This window comes from Hippopotamus amphibius, chromosome 3 (genome assembly GCF_030028045.1).
Source record: "Hippopotamus amphibius kiboko isolate mHipAmp2 chromosome 3, mHipAmp2.hap2, whole genome shotgun sequence".
In the NCBI taxonomy this organism is placed as follows: domain Eukaryota; kingdom Metazoa; phylum Chordata; class Mammalia; order Artiodactyla; family Hippopotamidae; genus Hippopotamus; species Hippopotamus amphibius.
The window spans coordinates 83,674,911-83,690,143 of NC_080188.1; the positions used below are offsets into that span (position 1 = coordinate 83,674,911).

At 39.9% G+C, this 15,233-nt stretch overlaps 1 protein-coding gene across 5 annotated transcripts in view; it reads left to right on the forward strand.

The window, feature by feature from the left end:
• Positions 1 to 201: 201 nt before the first annotated feature.
• MND1 (meiotic nuclear divisions 1) overlaps positions 202 to 15,233 on the forward strand; it is a 65,168-nt gene continuing 50,136 nt past the window's right edge. For 2 of the 5 annotated variants that reach the window (XM_057725443.1, XM_057725441.1), the window contains exons 1-4: positions 202 to 287; positions 6,468 to 6,533; positions 11,815 to 11,872; positions 15,058 to 15,206. In XM_057725443.1, the coding sequence (XP_057581426.1) occupies positions 285 to 287; positions 6,468 to 6,533; positions 11,815 to 11,872; positions 15,058 to 15,206 (276 nt within the window). In that variant the 5' untranslated portion in view covers positions 202 to 284. Of the gene's footprint in view, positions 288 to 1,068; positions 1,074 to 1,762; positions 1,876 to 5,058; positions 5,112 to 6,467; positions 6,534 to 11,814; positions 11,873 to 15,057; positions 15,207 to 15,233 lie in introns of those variants that run through there. The other 3 variants (XM_057725446.1, XM_057725444.1, XM_057725445.1) reach the window with 3 other exon arrangements.

Consider the following 15,233-nt stretch of genomic DNA (forward strand, 5'->3'; position numbering starts at 1 on the left):
GGAGACTCAACTTGACAACATCCCGAGTCGACCGAGCCGGGGCCGGAGGGACCAAGCAGGCCCCGCCCCCGGGCCAGGCCCCGCCCTACCCCCGTCGGCCCCCTCGGCGGGGCCGCCAGGGGTCGCTGCGCGCCGTGTGGGCGAGGGCCGGTCTCTCTCCCCCGCCTCCCCTTCGCTGCCCCGCCCCCGGGGCGGTGTCGGCGCCAAAATCAAAACCGCCTGTGGGCCCGCCCCGCCCCTCGCGGCGCGTAGGCCCAGCCGCCGGAAGCCGCGCTTCCCGCGCCATGGTAAGAGCTGGGGGGGGGACGCGCTCCCCGGGTTTCCCTCCTTTCCCGGGACCCCGGTGGCAGAGCCCCTCGGCCGCGCGTTGGCCCCCGGGCGGGCTGCAGAGGCCGGCTCCTCCGCCAGGTCGTCGCCGCGGTCGCCGCGTGCCTTCCGGCTCCCGCGGCTCCAGACTGAGGCTCGGCGCTGGGACTCCAGGCGCCCCGCGCGCCCTCCCGGGCGGCTTAGGTTCGATACGGGGCGTTCGAGAACGTGCCCCGGGCGTCCCACAGGCTCGGCCGTCTTCAGCAGGGCCGCACGTCCCTTGAGGAGCGGTGCCCGGGCTCCCGGCCTCCTGCCCCCGGGGGCCGCCGCCCCTGGTTGAGAACGGGGAAGGGGGTGTCGGCGGGGGGCGCCGAGGGCCCGCCGGATCTTTGAAGACTGAGTGGTTTTGTGCGTTGTAGCATTGAGAGCACGTTTCGGAATCGCTCACCGTTTCCAAAGTGACCTGACGCATCGCTGCCCTTCTGTGCGTCCAGAGTCGCTTTGCTGGGGAAGCACCGTGCAGACTCAGTCTCCCTTGATGGCCCGATGTGTTACGTCCTGGTTAGATTCCAAATCGTCTCTTTCCCTTTGTGAATTTCACGTCTTTCAGCTCATCAAGTCATTTTCATAAACCTTCGGAGTTTCATCCCCGCCCCCCCCCCCCTTCTGTCGGCAGGGCATCAACGTCTAATGAAATGGATCTCAGATTTTAATATCTTAATTCGGTGGCCGTTATTTTGCCAAGCTGGTGGTGAACGAGGATCCAGGTTGTATGGTGTTTATTTGAAGATACTTGTCCAGATGTAATCATAACTGATAACGGCTTCTTTGTGGTTAAACTAACAGCCCAGCCACCTGGGCATAAAACGGTGTAGGAAGCCAAACAGGCCCACACTTAAATCTGGTACCAGTGCTCCGTGATACCGTATTTTTCTTTATAGAGTTACTGGCCTGATGTAACTGACTACTGAGCACTATTCAGCCCACCTGCATTAACTTTTTGTGTTTGTCTTTTTACCTAATAGCGCTCTACAGCTTCATCACCTGCTAATACTAAATGGTTTAACGGCTGTTAACTCTTTTCTGATGTTTACGTCTAGTAGTGGAGAAATATGAAACAGATTAGAATAAAATTTTTTGTAAGAGACATACTTCCTAGTTTTCATGTATTATTAAGAAATAAGTTTAGTGTTATGTTGATCAAAGGTAACTTTTTTTCTCTTTCCTGATTGTGAATTAATAGTTGTTCGTTTGGATTTGGTTACATTTGCTGGGTAAACAGTTGTTATAAGTCCAAGCATATTTTTGGAACTGGAGATATGTGGTGTGATCTGCCACTTCTGAGAGCAGCAGCTATCATCGGCATTTAATATTTCACAACTTTATTAGTGATCAACAGGGCTAACTTTAGGGTATGTTTTTGCTGCACAGCTTGCAGGATCTTAGTTCCCTGACCGGGGATCAAACCCATGCCCCCTGCAGTAGAAGCGCAGAGTCCTAACCACTGGACCACTTAGGATTTCCTGAACTCCTAATTGGAGAAGTTTCCTTCACTGTCCTCAAGTCAAGGTTTGAGTCGCCTTACTTACTAATTTGAGTGTACCTCTAATTTATACTATCAAGAGATTTTCTTTAATCCTAAGTATTAACAGGAGCCCTTGTTGATTTTTTTTTTATTTATTTTATTGGCTGTGTTGAGTCTTCATTGTTGCACACGGGCTTTCTCTAGTTGTGGTGAGCAGCGGCTACTCTTCATTGTGGTGCATGGGCTCCTCATTGCGGTGGCTTCTCTTGTTGCAGAGCAAGGGCTCTAGGCGTTCAGGCTTCAGTAATTGTGGCACATGGGCTCAACGGTTGTGGCTCACAGGCTCTAGAGTGCAGGCTCAATAGTTGTGGTGCACAGGCTTAGTTGCTCTGTGGCATGTGGGATCTTCCTGGAGCAGGGATCGAACCCATGTCCCCTGCATTGGCAGGCAGATTCTTAACCACTGCACCACCTAGGAATTCCTGGCCCTTGTTGATTTTTTGTGAAAATTTCTAAATATGGAGTAATATGGCATCCTTTTACATTAGTTATTTTAATTCTGGCCATGATGCTCTCCTACTGTGGTTAGTAATGAAAAACTTTTTGTGTTCGTGGAGGAGACTGGTGAGTAAATTGGCCTGAAGTCAGTATTAGTGGATGATACAGCCCGTTCATATTTCTTGAGTCATTTCCATAAGCTGCTGAGCTGAGTGATAAGAGCTTTCCTAAAACTGTGTGGCCCCAGAACACTAGCTTCTCCTCATCGCCTGCCTCTGTCTGGCAGGTTCTTGCAGAGTCCAGGGCCTGTCAAGGAGCAGTTTATAGTATTAACATGTTAGGAGCCTTTTCTAAAGCTTTGGATCTGTTTTCCACTGACGCAGCCACAGACTAAAGTCCTAAAGGGATTCTCATTTCCCACACTGCCCCTAAGTTAACCTCCAGGTTCTGGGCTGAGAAAAACTGTGTTCTCAATCCTGGGGCACAATTAAAGCACCTCAAGTTTTTTTTTTTTTTTTTGGCACACGGGCTTAGTTGCTCCCGTGGCATGTGGGATCTTCCTGGAGCAGGGATCGAACCCATGTCCTCTGCATTGGCAGGTGGATTCTTAACCACTGCCCCACCTAAGAAGCCCAAGATTTTTAAAATATGAGGCCAAGGGGCCCCATCTCAGAGATTTAGATTCATTTCATATGGAATGTGCCTGGGCATGCGTAGTTTTAAAAGCTCCTGGGATGATTCTAATCTCTGTGTAGGCGGTTTGAGACCAGCTGGACTAGAGAAATGAGCTGAATGGGTCTTCTCAGCGGATGTGGCTTTCTTGCTTTATTCAAATACTGCAGAGGCCAGTGGGAAGGGAGGCTAATACAGTAGTATTGAGTTCTGGCTCTCTACCCTAGGTTTAGTGAGCAGATCTGCATAGTATATGGTTTCTTGGAACTTGCATACCTGAGATTCCTCTGGTTTATCTCTCCAAGCAAGGCAATAAACAGTTATCACAGAATTCTGTATTATCAATTCACCCTGAAATGTATTTATGGGAGTGCCAGAGGATGTTGTGGGATTTGGGAGCCTGAACGGCCTCAAAGTTTAGATACATGGTCCTGAAATCCACGGCTGGTCTTTACATCTGCTCTTCTAACCTGATACTAAACTCTGGGAAGTTGGCAAAGGCAGTTCATGTTCCGAAGAACTCTTTGGTTTTGGTTTTGTTTTTTTGAAAGAGGTTTTACATTCAATACAAGTTTACTTTATAAGTTTCGAAAGCTTCACACATACGATTTCATAGACTCTCATAATAACCCTTTTCCCCTCACCCTTGTGTTGCCCGTCCCCCCTTCTCCCCACTGGCAACCACTGGTTTGTTCTATCTGTGAGTCTGCTTCTTTTCTGTTTTATTCACTAGTTTGTTGTGTTTCTTAGATTCCACATATAAGTGATATCATACAGTGTTTGTCTCTCGCTGACTTATTTCACTTACCCCTCCAAGTCCATCCATGTTGCTGCTTTTTCACGACTGAGTCATAAAAATCCATTGTGTGTGTGTGTGCAGGTGTGTGTATGTACATAAGTATATATACATATACCACATCTTCTTTATCCATTCCTCTGTTGATGGACACTTAGGTTGCTTCCATATCTTGGCAAATGTAAATAATGCTACTTGTGAACATTGGGGTGCATGGATCTTTGAATTAGTATTTTTGTTTCTTTGGCATATATACACACAGTAGTGGACTTGCTGGATTATGTGGTGGTTCTGCCTTTTGGTTTTTGAGAAAGCTCCATACTGTTTTCCACAGTGGCTGCACCAATATACATTCCCACCAAAGTGTACGAGGAGTCCCTTTTTTCCACATTCTCACCAACGTTTGTTATCTGTGGTCTTTTTGAATGTGGCCATTCTGACAGATATGAGGTGATATCTCATTGTGGTTTTGATCTGCATGAAAGGAAAGTGTTTTAGGTAGAGAGAACAACATTTTTAAAAAAGCACAAATGGGAAGGAGCATGCTGCAGGTGGAGAATTACAAGTAGTTTTTGTATTACAGCTTAAATTGCTTGGTAAATTTGAGGTGAGGAATGGTACCTGTGAGAGAGAGAGGTTGGGATCGGATGATGGAGGATCTTATATGTCATTCTAGGGTAATTGGATACTTCTGGGTGGTTGGGGGCCACTGAAGAGTTTTAAGCAAAGGAGAGGCATGGTTAGGTGTGGCAATGGAGAGGTTTGCTTTTCGGCAGTGTGGGATGTGGCCTTGGAGGGTGGGACAAAGCATGGTTAGCAGACTGCAGGTATGTAATAGGAAGCAGATGGTGAACGCCTGAATTGAGGTAGAGGCAGTAGGAATGGAGCAGACAGGATAGATTGGAAGAAAGTTAAGCACTGAAATTAGCAGAACTTGGTGATTGGTTGGATGTGGAGTAAGAGAGATGAAGGAACCTGGGGTGCCTGCCAGGCCTCTGGCTTGGGTAATAAGGTGACGTCTAACTGAACTCAAGATCCAGAACAGCAGGTTTGGGGAGTAGGTGTGGGAGATGAAGAGATCAGTTTAGACCTTCTGAGTTTGATGTCTGTTCAGTAGACAGATAGCTACATGAGATTGGAGCTCAGGGGCCCAGTTAGTCCAATGATGTAAAGATTTGAGGTCTCAGCGTAGGTGTTTGTTAAAACCATGAAAGCAGGTGAGATCAAAGAAAAGGTGTGAGAGATGAGAGGATCAGTAGAGAAAGAACCCTGGGGAACTGCAGTATTTGAGAGTGGACAGAGGAAAAAGAGAAGGTAAACTTTGAGGCTACCTATTTTACCTATACAACTCATCAAGGAACACTGGATACTTTGCTCTGAAAATGGGTTAATGGATTTCTAGGCCATGTATGCTGGAATGCATTCAGCACGGCAATTCCAAATTCCTTTCCCTTTCTGGTGTAGGCTCTCATTTCTGATGGAGTTTATGGTCGGATAGGTTTATTATTGTTGGTATATTTATGTCTGCTTTTTAAGTGGTGTAAAGAATTTTAAAGTTCTCACTAAACAATTTATGTTCCCCTATAATCCCATGCAATTTTTGAGAAAGATGCAGATTACTTCAGAAACATTAGTGTGGAATCCTCCCTGAGAGCCCTAGAGATTATGGTTCTCATTCTCTTGTTATTTTCTGTCAATATCTGCACTGAGGAAATTTGGCTTTTTGAAAAATCGGACTTTAGCTTTGGGTATATACTCTATATAATATATAGAGTAAAATTTATTCTTAACATACATTTCAGTTACATCTGAATTATCTTAATTTCAAATTGGCTGAAGGATAGTTACAGGATGATAATCACCTGAAGTAGGCTTTCGTTTTCTACTTGGATATGGTTTTCCTTCCTCCAGCCTGCCCTCCACAATGCTACGTAACTGTGGTCTTGTCACTCTGCTTTAGAAGTTGCTCGGTAGCTCCTCATTGCCTGGAATGAAGTGCGCTCTCTTTGGCTGGACATTCAGCCTTCCATAATCTGACCCCAGACAACCTTTCTCATCTCATCTGCCACTCCCTCTACATACTCCATTCATGTAAGAATTGTCCCTGAGTGCTTGTCCTTCTGGAGCATTCCATGTACTTGCGTAATACTGTGCCTGTGTATGGTCTGTCCAAGACACCCTTCTCACCGTTTCTCAGCTTGCTAAAATCCTGTTCATCTCTAGCCTTCCTAGCTAACCCTCCTCCCTTTCCAGGGTGGAATTAATTCATTCTTTCCTGGGTAGCAATTTGTACATGTACCTGTTCATCAACTATAAGTAGCTATGTCTATTTTCCTTTTAGAGATTGTCTTTTTAAGGTAAATACAGTGACTTGCTGGATCATTTGATGAATATTGAACTTCTACGAAGTGCCAGGGTCTGTCTCAATCACAGTTATTATTATACTGGCAGCACCTACCACAAGGCTTGGCATAAAGTAGTAGAGTTGTTAAAATCCGTCTTGAGGCCTCGCTCTGAGAGTTATTAAAACCTCTTGGTCTTAGATGAGACCATGCATTATTTCTGATAAGTTGTCTTAAAAAGCATTGTTCTTTTTGGTTTGCTTCTGGTTTTTTGTTTGTTTGGTTTGTTTTTAAATGCAGTGTTTACTTTTTAACTTTTATGCTTTAGTCGAAGAAAAAAGGACTAAGTGCAGAGGAAAAGAGAGCCCGCATGATGGAAATATTTTTTGAGACGGTAAGTCATTTTCTTTAAGATTTTTAGTATGTTGTGTAATTTTCTCCTTAAGTACATGTCATCCAGTGTTAACTGGACCTTTTTCATTAGAAATCAGTACCGACCAATCTCCTGAAGAATCAATAAAATTCTACAAACATTTGTGGTTCCTGTGAGCTGTAGAGCATGAAAGAACCCTATCGCAGTGTTTATAGAGTCTGTTCTATCCAGACTGCCCTACACTTGGGCACCATAATTATCTTTCTGAAGCATGTATTTGATTGTGTCCCCTTTTGCCAGAAAATAATAATGATAATAGCTCACATCTGCTGAGTGCTTCGTAGGTGCCAATCACTGTTCTAAGCACTTGGTGTAGTTATCTGATCGTAACCTTTTTTACCCCCTGAGATCAGTGCTGCTGTTATCCTCTTTCTACAGATCTGGACATCTGACACACAGCCTAAGATACCAGCCCTGGATCTCACAAAAAGAAGTGATAGTACTAGGATAAATACCCAAGGGGATCATCTGACGATAGAGATAGTGCTAAATGCAGCCTCTTTACATTTATAAGCCTGTGTGTGGTGTAACTCATATATGAGGGTACATAGTCCTCCTTAATTTACACCAGTTGTTCGTGCCTACCACTAACAGGAAGTATGTTTGAAGTTTCCGCTCCTAAGTGGCAGAACCAGGATTCAAACCCAGTCACCAGGCTCTAGAGCCTGTTTTCTTCACTGTGTTGCTGTACAGTGGCTTTTCTTGCTTCCAGGTTAAAATCCAAACTTTTGACCTACAAAAATATTAATTTCCTATTTCTTACGTCTTGACAGGACTTTCAAAGCCTATTTGGCCTCAACTTAACTATTTTCATTATTTACAAATATCAGTATATAAAAAAGGTGGAGAAAATGGCAAAATAGGATGTAAAATTAGTAAGTAATATTAATACTTGACATTTTCATTTTGATAATGCAGATTCTCACTAAAACAAGCAAAATATTGTGGGGACTTTTTTTTTTTAACTGTTTGCCCTTTAAGCAAAATCTTACTAATCTTGTTTATATACAGTGACTTACTAAAAGTCATTGGTGATTCAGAACAGAGTATCATATTAATAATGATATGATTAGGAGGATACATTGATAAAGTTTGTAGGTAAAGATTATGACTGTTTATTCTGCTGAGCTGAAATATTTTTCCTGTGATCTCAGAGCAAGAAAAGTAGATTTAATTCCTACCAGGCAGTGGAAAGCTGGGAGGAGTGCTGAGGGAAATTATTTTGTCCTTTATGATATTGTTAATTTTCTCAAATACAAAAAATTGGCTGGTTTTGATTAAAATTTTTTCAACTCTGCTCTCAATCACATTAAGACACTAATGAGTAAGATACTATGACTATAATGAGTATTAGAGGTTAAAGAAGTTCAATAGTTAGTTCTTATGTAAAGATAGGAATTAGTTGTATTAATTGATGGATTTCAGTTCATATATTCCTATACATAGTCATTCATATGAATACATACGTAGATTTATTTGAAGTTACTAATGTAATAGAAAAAGAATCCTTTGCCTGTTACTCTTAGGAAGAACATGGTAGCAGTACAGCTCAAAGATAGAGCACTTACTCTCGAAGTCTGTTTTACCTAATAGCTTTGTAACTTTAAGCAAGTTACTTGACCTAGGTCTCAGTTTCTTCATCTGTTAAAAAGGCTAATAGTAATTGCACCTAGTTCACAGAGTTGGTATGAGGATTAAATGAAATAATCTGTGTAAAACATTTCAATGCTCAGGTTATAAGCGCTTAATGAAAAGTTATCTAACTTTGTATTGTAACTGTGTGTCTTCCATGGTATTTTTACACATAGTTTTGTTTTTATTTTTGAGAGCTAGAACCATTGTGTTATCTCTCCTTTATTATCTCTGTTTAATGTAGGGGAGAACCAATATTTACTTGAGACCATTTTCTCTGTCCACTCAAATGACCATACTTTAGTTCTGAGGCTAGTTCTTTGCAAGCCCATTTATTTACACAGCATCCCCACTGGGCAGCCAGTATGTCTGGGTCTTTTCCTTGATGACCCCATCTAGGCAGATGTCTCAGTGAGTTCATGTTCTTTTTCCAGGGAATGTAAGGTATTTGCAAATAGTTTTTTTTTTTTTTTTTTTTTTTTGCAAATAGTTTTGATTGTTTTTTTTTTTTTTTAAATGTGTTAGAGGCCTAAAGTTAATTTATTGCATGTTCTCTGAGACCCTACAGAATTTCCTTTTAACAGTTTATTCCCAGGTGTGCAAAATTTTATTTTATACTCTAGGACCAATGACTTATTATTTTCCTTAATTTTCTAAATCTTGAGTGCACTGAGACGAAGTTACTTTTTCCAATATTTTATTATTAAAGATGAAAGAATTTCATGGTGAATACCTAATGCCCATCCTAGATTCTACCGTTAACATTTTATACTCTACTTGCTTTATCATATATATATATATTTTTTTTTCATCTATCCATTCCTTATCAATCTATCAATTCATCTTTTTGGGGGGAGGTTGTATATCTGGGCTACTGGTCTTACATCAGGTGTGTTTTGTGAAAATTGTCTTGCAGTCCATCTTTTCAGTTTCTTAACAGTGCCCTTGGATGAGTAGAAATTTTGAACTTTTATGGTGTCTAATTTCCATTCTATTGAAGTTACCTTTTCAAGTTTATGTTGGGAGAAATAGATCCTAGATTTCCATAACAATCGTCACAACAATTCTGTTCTAATTATTGAATACTTCAGTCTTTTCAGATATTTCACTTTTGTTATCCAAGTTCTTTTTACCAGTTCAAGCAAAGCTTATTACAAGAAGAAAGGAGTACTTTAAGACATTGATGAAAGAAATCAAAGACGACACATACAGATGGAGAGACATACCATGGTCCTGGACTGGAAGAATCAACACCGTGAAAATGACTGTACTACCCAAAGCAATTTACAGATTCAATGCAATCCCGATCAAATTACCAATGGCATTTTTCACAGAACTAGAGCAAGAAATCTTACGATTTGTATGGAAACGCAAAAGACCACGAATAGCCAAAGCAGTCTTGAGAAGGAAAAATGGAGTTGGTGGAATCAGGCTTCCTGACTTCAAACTATACTATAAGGCCATAGTGATCAAGACAGTATGGTACTGGCACAAAAATAGAAAGGAAGATCAATGGAATAGAATAGAGAACTCAGAAGTAAGCCCAAACACATATGGGCACCTTATCTTTGACAAAGGAGGCACGAATATACAATGGAAAAAAGACAGCCTCTTCAATAAGTGGTGCTGGGAAAATTGGACAGCAACATATAAAAGAATGAAATTAGAACACTTCCTAACACCATACACAAAAGTAAACTCCAAATGGATTAAAGACCTACATGTAAGGCCAGACACTATGAAACTCCTAGAGGAAAACATAGGCAGAACACTCTATGACATACATCAAAGCAAGATCCTTTTTGACCCACCTCCTAGAATCATGGAAATAAAATCAAGAATAAACAAATGGGACCTCATGAAACTTAAAAGCTTTTGCACAGTGAAAGAAACCATAAACAAGACTAAAAGGCAACCCTCAGAATGGGAAAAGATAGTTGCCTATGAAACAACGGGCAAAGGATTAACCTCCAAAATATACAAGCAGCTCATGCAGCTTCATACCAAAAAAGCAAATAACCCAATCCACAAACGGGCAGAAGACCTAAATAGACATTTCTCCAAAGAAGACATGCAGATGGCCAACAAACACATGAAAAGATACTCAACATCACTAATCATCAGGGAAATGCAAATCAAAGCCACAATGAGGTATCACCTCACACCGATCAGAATGGCCATCATCACAAAATCTGGAAACCACAAATGTTGGAGAGGGTGTGGAGAAAAGGGAACTCTCCTGCACTGTTGGTGGGACTGTAAGTTGGTACAGCCACTATGGAAAACAATTTGGAGGTTCCTTAAAAAACTACAAATAGAACTACCATATGATCCAGTAATCCCACTCCTGGGCATATACCCAAAGAAAACCATAATCCCAAAAGAAACATGTACCATCATGTTTATTGCAGCACTATTTACAATAGCCAGGACATGGAAGCAACCTAAATGCCCATCAACAAATGAATGGAAAAAGAAGATGTGGCATATATATACAATGGAATATTACTCAGCTATAAAAAGGGATGAGATGGAGCTATATGTAATGAGGTGGATAGACCTAGAGTCTGTCATACAGAGTGAAGTAAGTCAGAAAGAGAAGGACAAATATTGTATGCTAACTCACATATACGGAATCTAAAAATGGTACTGATGAACTCAGTGACAAGAACAAGGACGCAGATGCAGAGAATGGACTGGAGAACTCGAGGTTTGGGAGGGGGCGGGGGGTGAAGGGGAAGCTGAGACGAAGGGAGAGAGTAGCACAGACATATATATACTACCAACTGTAAAACAGATAGCCAGTGGGAAGTTGTTGTATAACAAAGGGAGTTCAACTCGAGGATGGAAGATGCCTTAGAGGACTGGGACGGGGAGGGTGGGGGGGACTCGAGGGAGGGTGGGAGGGGAGTCAAGGGAGGGAGGGAATATGGGAATATGTGTATAAAAACAGATGATTGAACTTGGTGTACCCCCCCAAAAATAAATAAAATTAATTTAAAAAATTTAAAAAGGAGTATTCTGCATAGAATTTTTTTCCAACTGTACAATTAAATATTCTGTCTACATCTTCCCATAATGTTTTGGTTTGCATGTGGTGGACATGCAGCACATATAGGTGAATGATTGATAGGCAGTCATGAATTGTATGAGTTTTTAATTTTGGTATAGCTCTTCCATGAAACCTTCAATGTAAACAAGTCTTGACAGCTGTCTGTTTTGCTTTTAGTTAGAACTGCTAATCTGTGATGTATGGTATATGCCAAGCAAAGCACTATTTGTATTTTCTTCAAAGCAAAGTGTCAGAGAAGCTGATTATCTCATGTTAACAAATGATTCATCATAACTAGGTTTTATGCTTCATTGGGAAGATGTTCTTTACATTCTGCCCTCCAGTCACTTTAAAGAATTGTGTGTTCATGCAAAATCTGTCCATCTGAGGTTCTGTTGAAGGTACTGATCAAGATAAGTTCTAAAACTCTCAATTCTATTGCACTGTTCATTTCCAGGCATAGTTTTTTAGTACAGTATTTTATAAACATAATTATGCTAAATATAAATATATAGTAGAAAATAAATACGTCTTTCATCTTTTAACTCTTTTAAACAGAAAGATGTGTTTCAATTAAAAGACATGGAGAAGATTGCTCCCAAAGAAAAAGGCATCAGTGAGTATCAAAGATGTGCCAGAATGTTTTGGTAAATACCTGTCATCTTTCCTGCAACAGTCTTTCACTTCATGGAAACATAAATTTCTAAGAGGTGAAGAATATTTGTAAAAGTCCCTATTTATAATGTTTCTGGGCCATGACCATGATTCTTGTATTTGAAGTATCTGCTCTGGGAAAACTACAGTGGAATATGCATGCATGCCTGTGTGTGCGCGCACACACACACACACGTATACATACAATTATACACATTTATTTATTTATGGGTATAATTTACTTCAAAAGAAGTAAAAGCTGTTCATGTATGTTCTGGTATTTGTTAAACGTGATTTACATGGTGTATTAGCTTTCTACAGCTGTGGTAACAAATTACTATAAACTTGGTGGCTTAGCACAGTAGAAATTTATTCTAGAGGCCAGGAGTCTAAAATCATGGTGTTGGCAGTGTTGGTGCCTTCTGCAGGCTCTGAGGGAGAATCCGTTTCATGCTTCTCTCCTAGCTACTGGTGGCTGTCCAAGTGCTTGGCTTATAGACACATCATTCTAATCTCTGCCTCTGCCTTCCCCCTTTTTTTTCTCCCATTCTGTTTTTCATAAGGACACATGTCATTGGATTTGGGACCCACCCTAAATCCAGGATGACTTTATCATGAGCTCCTTAATTACATCTGTAGAGACCATTTTCCGAAATAAGCTCACATTCACAAGTTATGGGGGTTATCTTTTGAGGGGTCTCTATTAGCCCACCGCATATGAGAGATATATATGTATTTTAAGAACTTTTATTGAGATATTTAATTGGCATACAATAACTGTATGTATTTAAAGTGTACAATGTGACTTTTTTTTCTTATTAGTAATGTATATATGGCAATCCCAATCCCCCCCCCCCCCACCCCGCTTTCCCCACTTGGTGTCCATTACATATGAGATATATATATATTTTTTTTAAACCTTACTTTCTGATTATATAAGCTATACAAGTTTATTTTAACAGATTTGGAACTTAGAATATAATAAAAATAGAAGTTATTCATAGTCCCTCTATTCTGAGATCACCACTGGTAACATCTTCGTGTATTTTGATATCTTATTCTTAGGTTCTGCTTATCTGTGTTTGTATGTATCTTTCCATTTCTCTGAGAGGGAACCATGCTGCATACAGTTTTGTGTTCGTGTATTTTTTCATATAACATTATATCATTGACATTTACCTGTCATTTGCTTTAAAAAAAATGATTTACAACATCTGCATCTCCTAACGTTTCAGTCTGTGGCCACCCACTGTGCCATAATTTGCTTATAGCCCATTAGGTACTGTTGACCATCTAGGTTGTTCCCAAATTTTGCTGCTAAAATTAATGTGTAATTAACATGCCATCCATACATCTTTTCTAAACGGCTTATTTTTTTAGAGTATTTTTAGGTTCCTAGCAAAATTGAGAGGAAGGTACAGTATTTCTCATATGCTTACTGCCCCCACACATGCATCGCTTCCCCCGTTATCAACATCATTCACCATCATACGTTTGTTACCATTGACAAACCTGCGTGAGGTTGCTTCATAATCACACCGAGTCTGTAGTTCAGTATCCACGCTTAGTGTCATACACTCTGTGGATTTGGACAAATGTATAATGACACGGATCCATCATTATGGTGTCACTGTCATATCACACAGAGTGTTTTCACTGCCCTAAAAATCCTCTGTGCTCCTCCACCTGTTCATCCCTTCCTCTCCCCCCGCCATAAACTTTTTCCACAGCTCATATTACTTCACTAGGAAATGTCCCTAGAAACAGAATAGAAAAAGAGACTTGTCTAGTTTTAGGCTTTTTATATGTATTCTCAATTTGCCTTCAGGAAAGGCTGTTATACTCAAATTTGTTTCTCAGAACTGTTTTCATTTTTAGAATTCCTTGCCATTTTACTTGTTTGTACTTCTTTATAACTGAGGTTAAATAGTTTGCATTTGGTGTAGACTTTTTTTATTTCTAAATCTTTAAATTTTTAATAGATTTTATTAAATTTGGGGATCTGCTCAGAAAAATTACAGTGAACTTTAAAATATGGATAATTTTTTGGTATAGTTTTACTTAATAGAAAGTAAGAATGGTTTATGAATTTGAGACATTTGTGAAATATGACTTTGTATTTTTACATGCTATTTTAAAAACTCTTTTCTGATTTTTAATCTCACCCCTAACTATAACATCCAGTTTATCTCTTTATGTATTGTTTAATTTTTTTTTTTTTTTTTTTTTTTTTTTTGGGCACACAGGCTTAGTTGCTCCGTGGCATGTGGGATCTTCCTAGAGCTGGGATCGAACCCATGACCTCTGCATTGGCAGGCAGATTCTTAACCACTGCGCCACCTAGGAAGCCCCTTGTTTAATTTTTCATAGTAGTTTTGTTTTAGTTTCCTTAGCAAGAAAGGTAACACATGTACATTGTTGGAAAAAAATAAGAAAAGTGAGCAAAAGGAAGAAAATAAAAATTGGCTCTTAACCTTACATTCAAGATAACTACTGTCACATTACTGCATACTGTCTTATAACTTATTTTTCTATGTAATACATTTTGGATGTATATATATCCAGGCCATTAAATATTTTATAACATGAATTTAATGAATGCATAGTATATCATTACAAAAAATACTTTTAAGAGTCCAGGGTTTGTACTGATTTCCAGGGTTTTGCTATTGAAAACAGTGCTTTGACAAATATCCTTATAGATAGCCATTTCCTTTAGCTGAATTTATAAAAGTGAAATTTCTGCATGAGAGATATGCATAAATCTAAGGTTGTAGATACATATTGCTACATTTTTCCACCCATGTTGAGAGTACCCATTTCCCTGAATCCTTTATTATAATTTTTAGTGTTTTAAATTTGGTAGTCAAGAAATTGCATTGCATGCTTTGTTTTGCATTTCTTCAATTATTAGTGGATTTGAACATTTTTCTTGTTTATTGACTGTACATATTTTATAGATGCCTGTTGATGTATTTTACTTTTCTGTCGGCATATTTGTCTTCTTTTGTTATTATTTTTGAAAGATCCTTATTTATTAACCTATTAACTCAATTTATTAATATCTATTGAAAGTTTTTCTCCAATTATTGGCCTTTTAATTTATGATGTGTCTTAATATGGAGTCTTTAAAAAATTCTCTCTTAGCTGCTATGTCAGTAAAAGAAGTCCTTCAAAGCTTGGTTGATGATGGCATGGTTGACTGTGAGAGAATTGGGACATCTAATTATTATTGGGCTTTTCCAAGTAAAGCTCTTCACACCAGGAAACGTAAGTTGGAGGTTCTGGAATCTCAGGTAGGCCACCACAATTTAAAATGATAG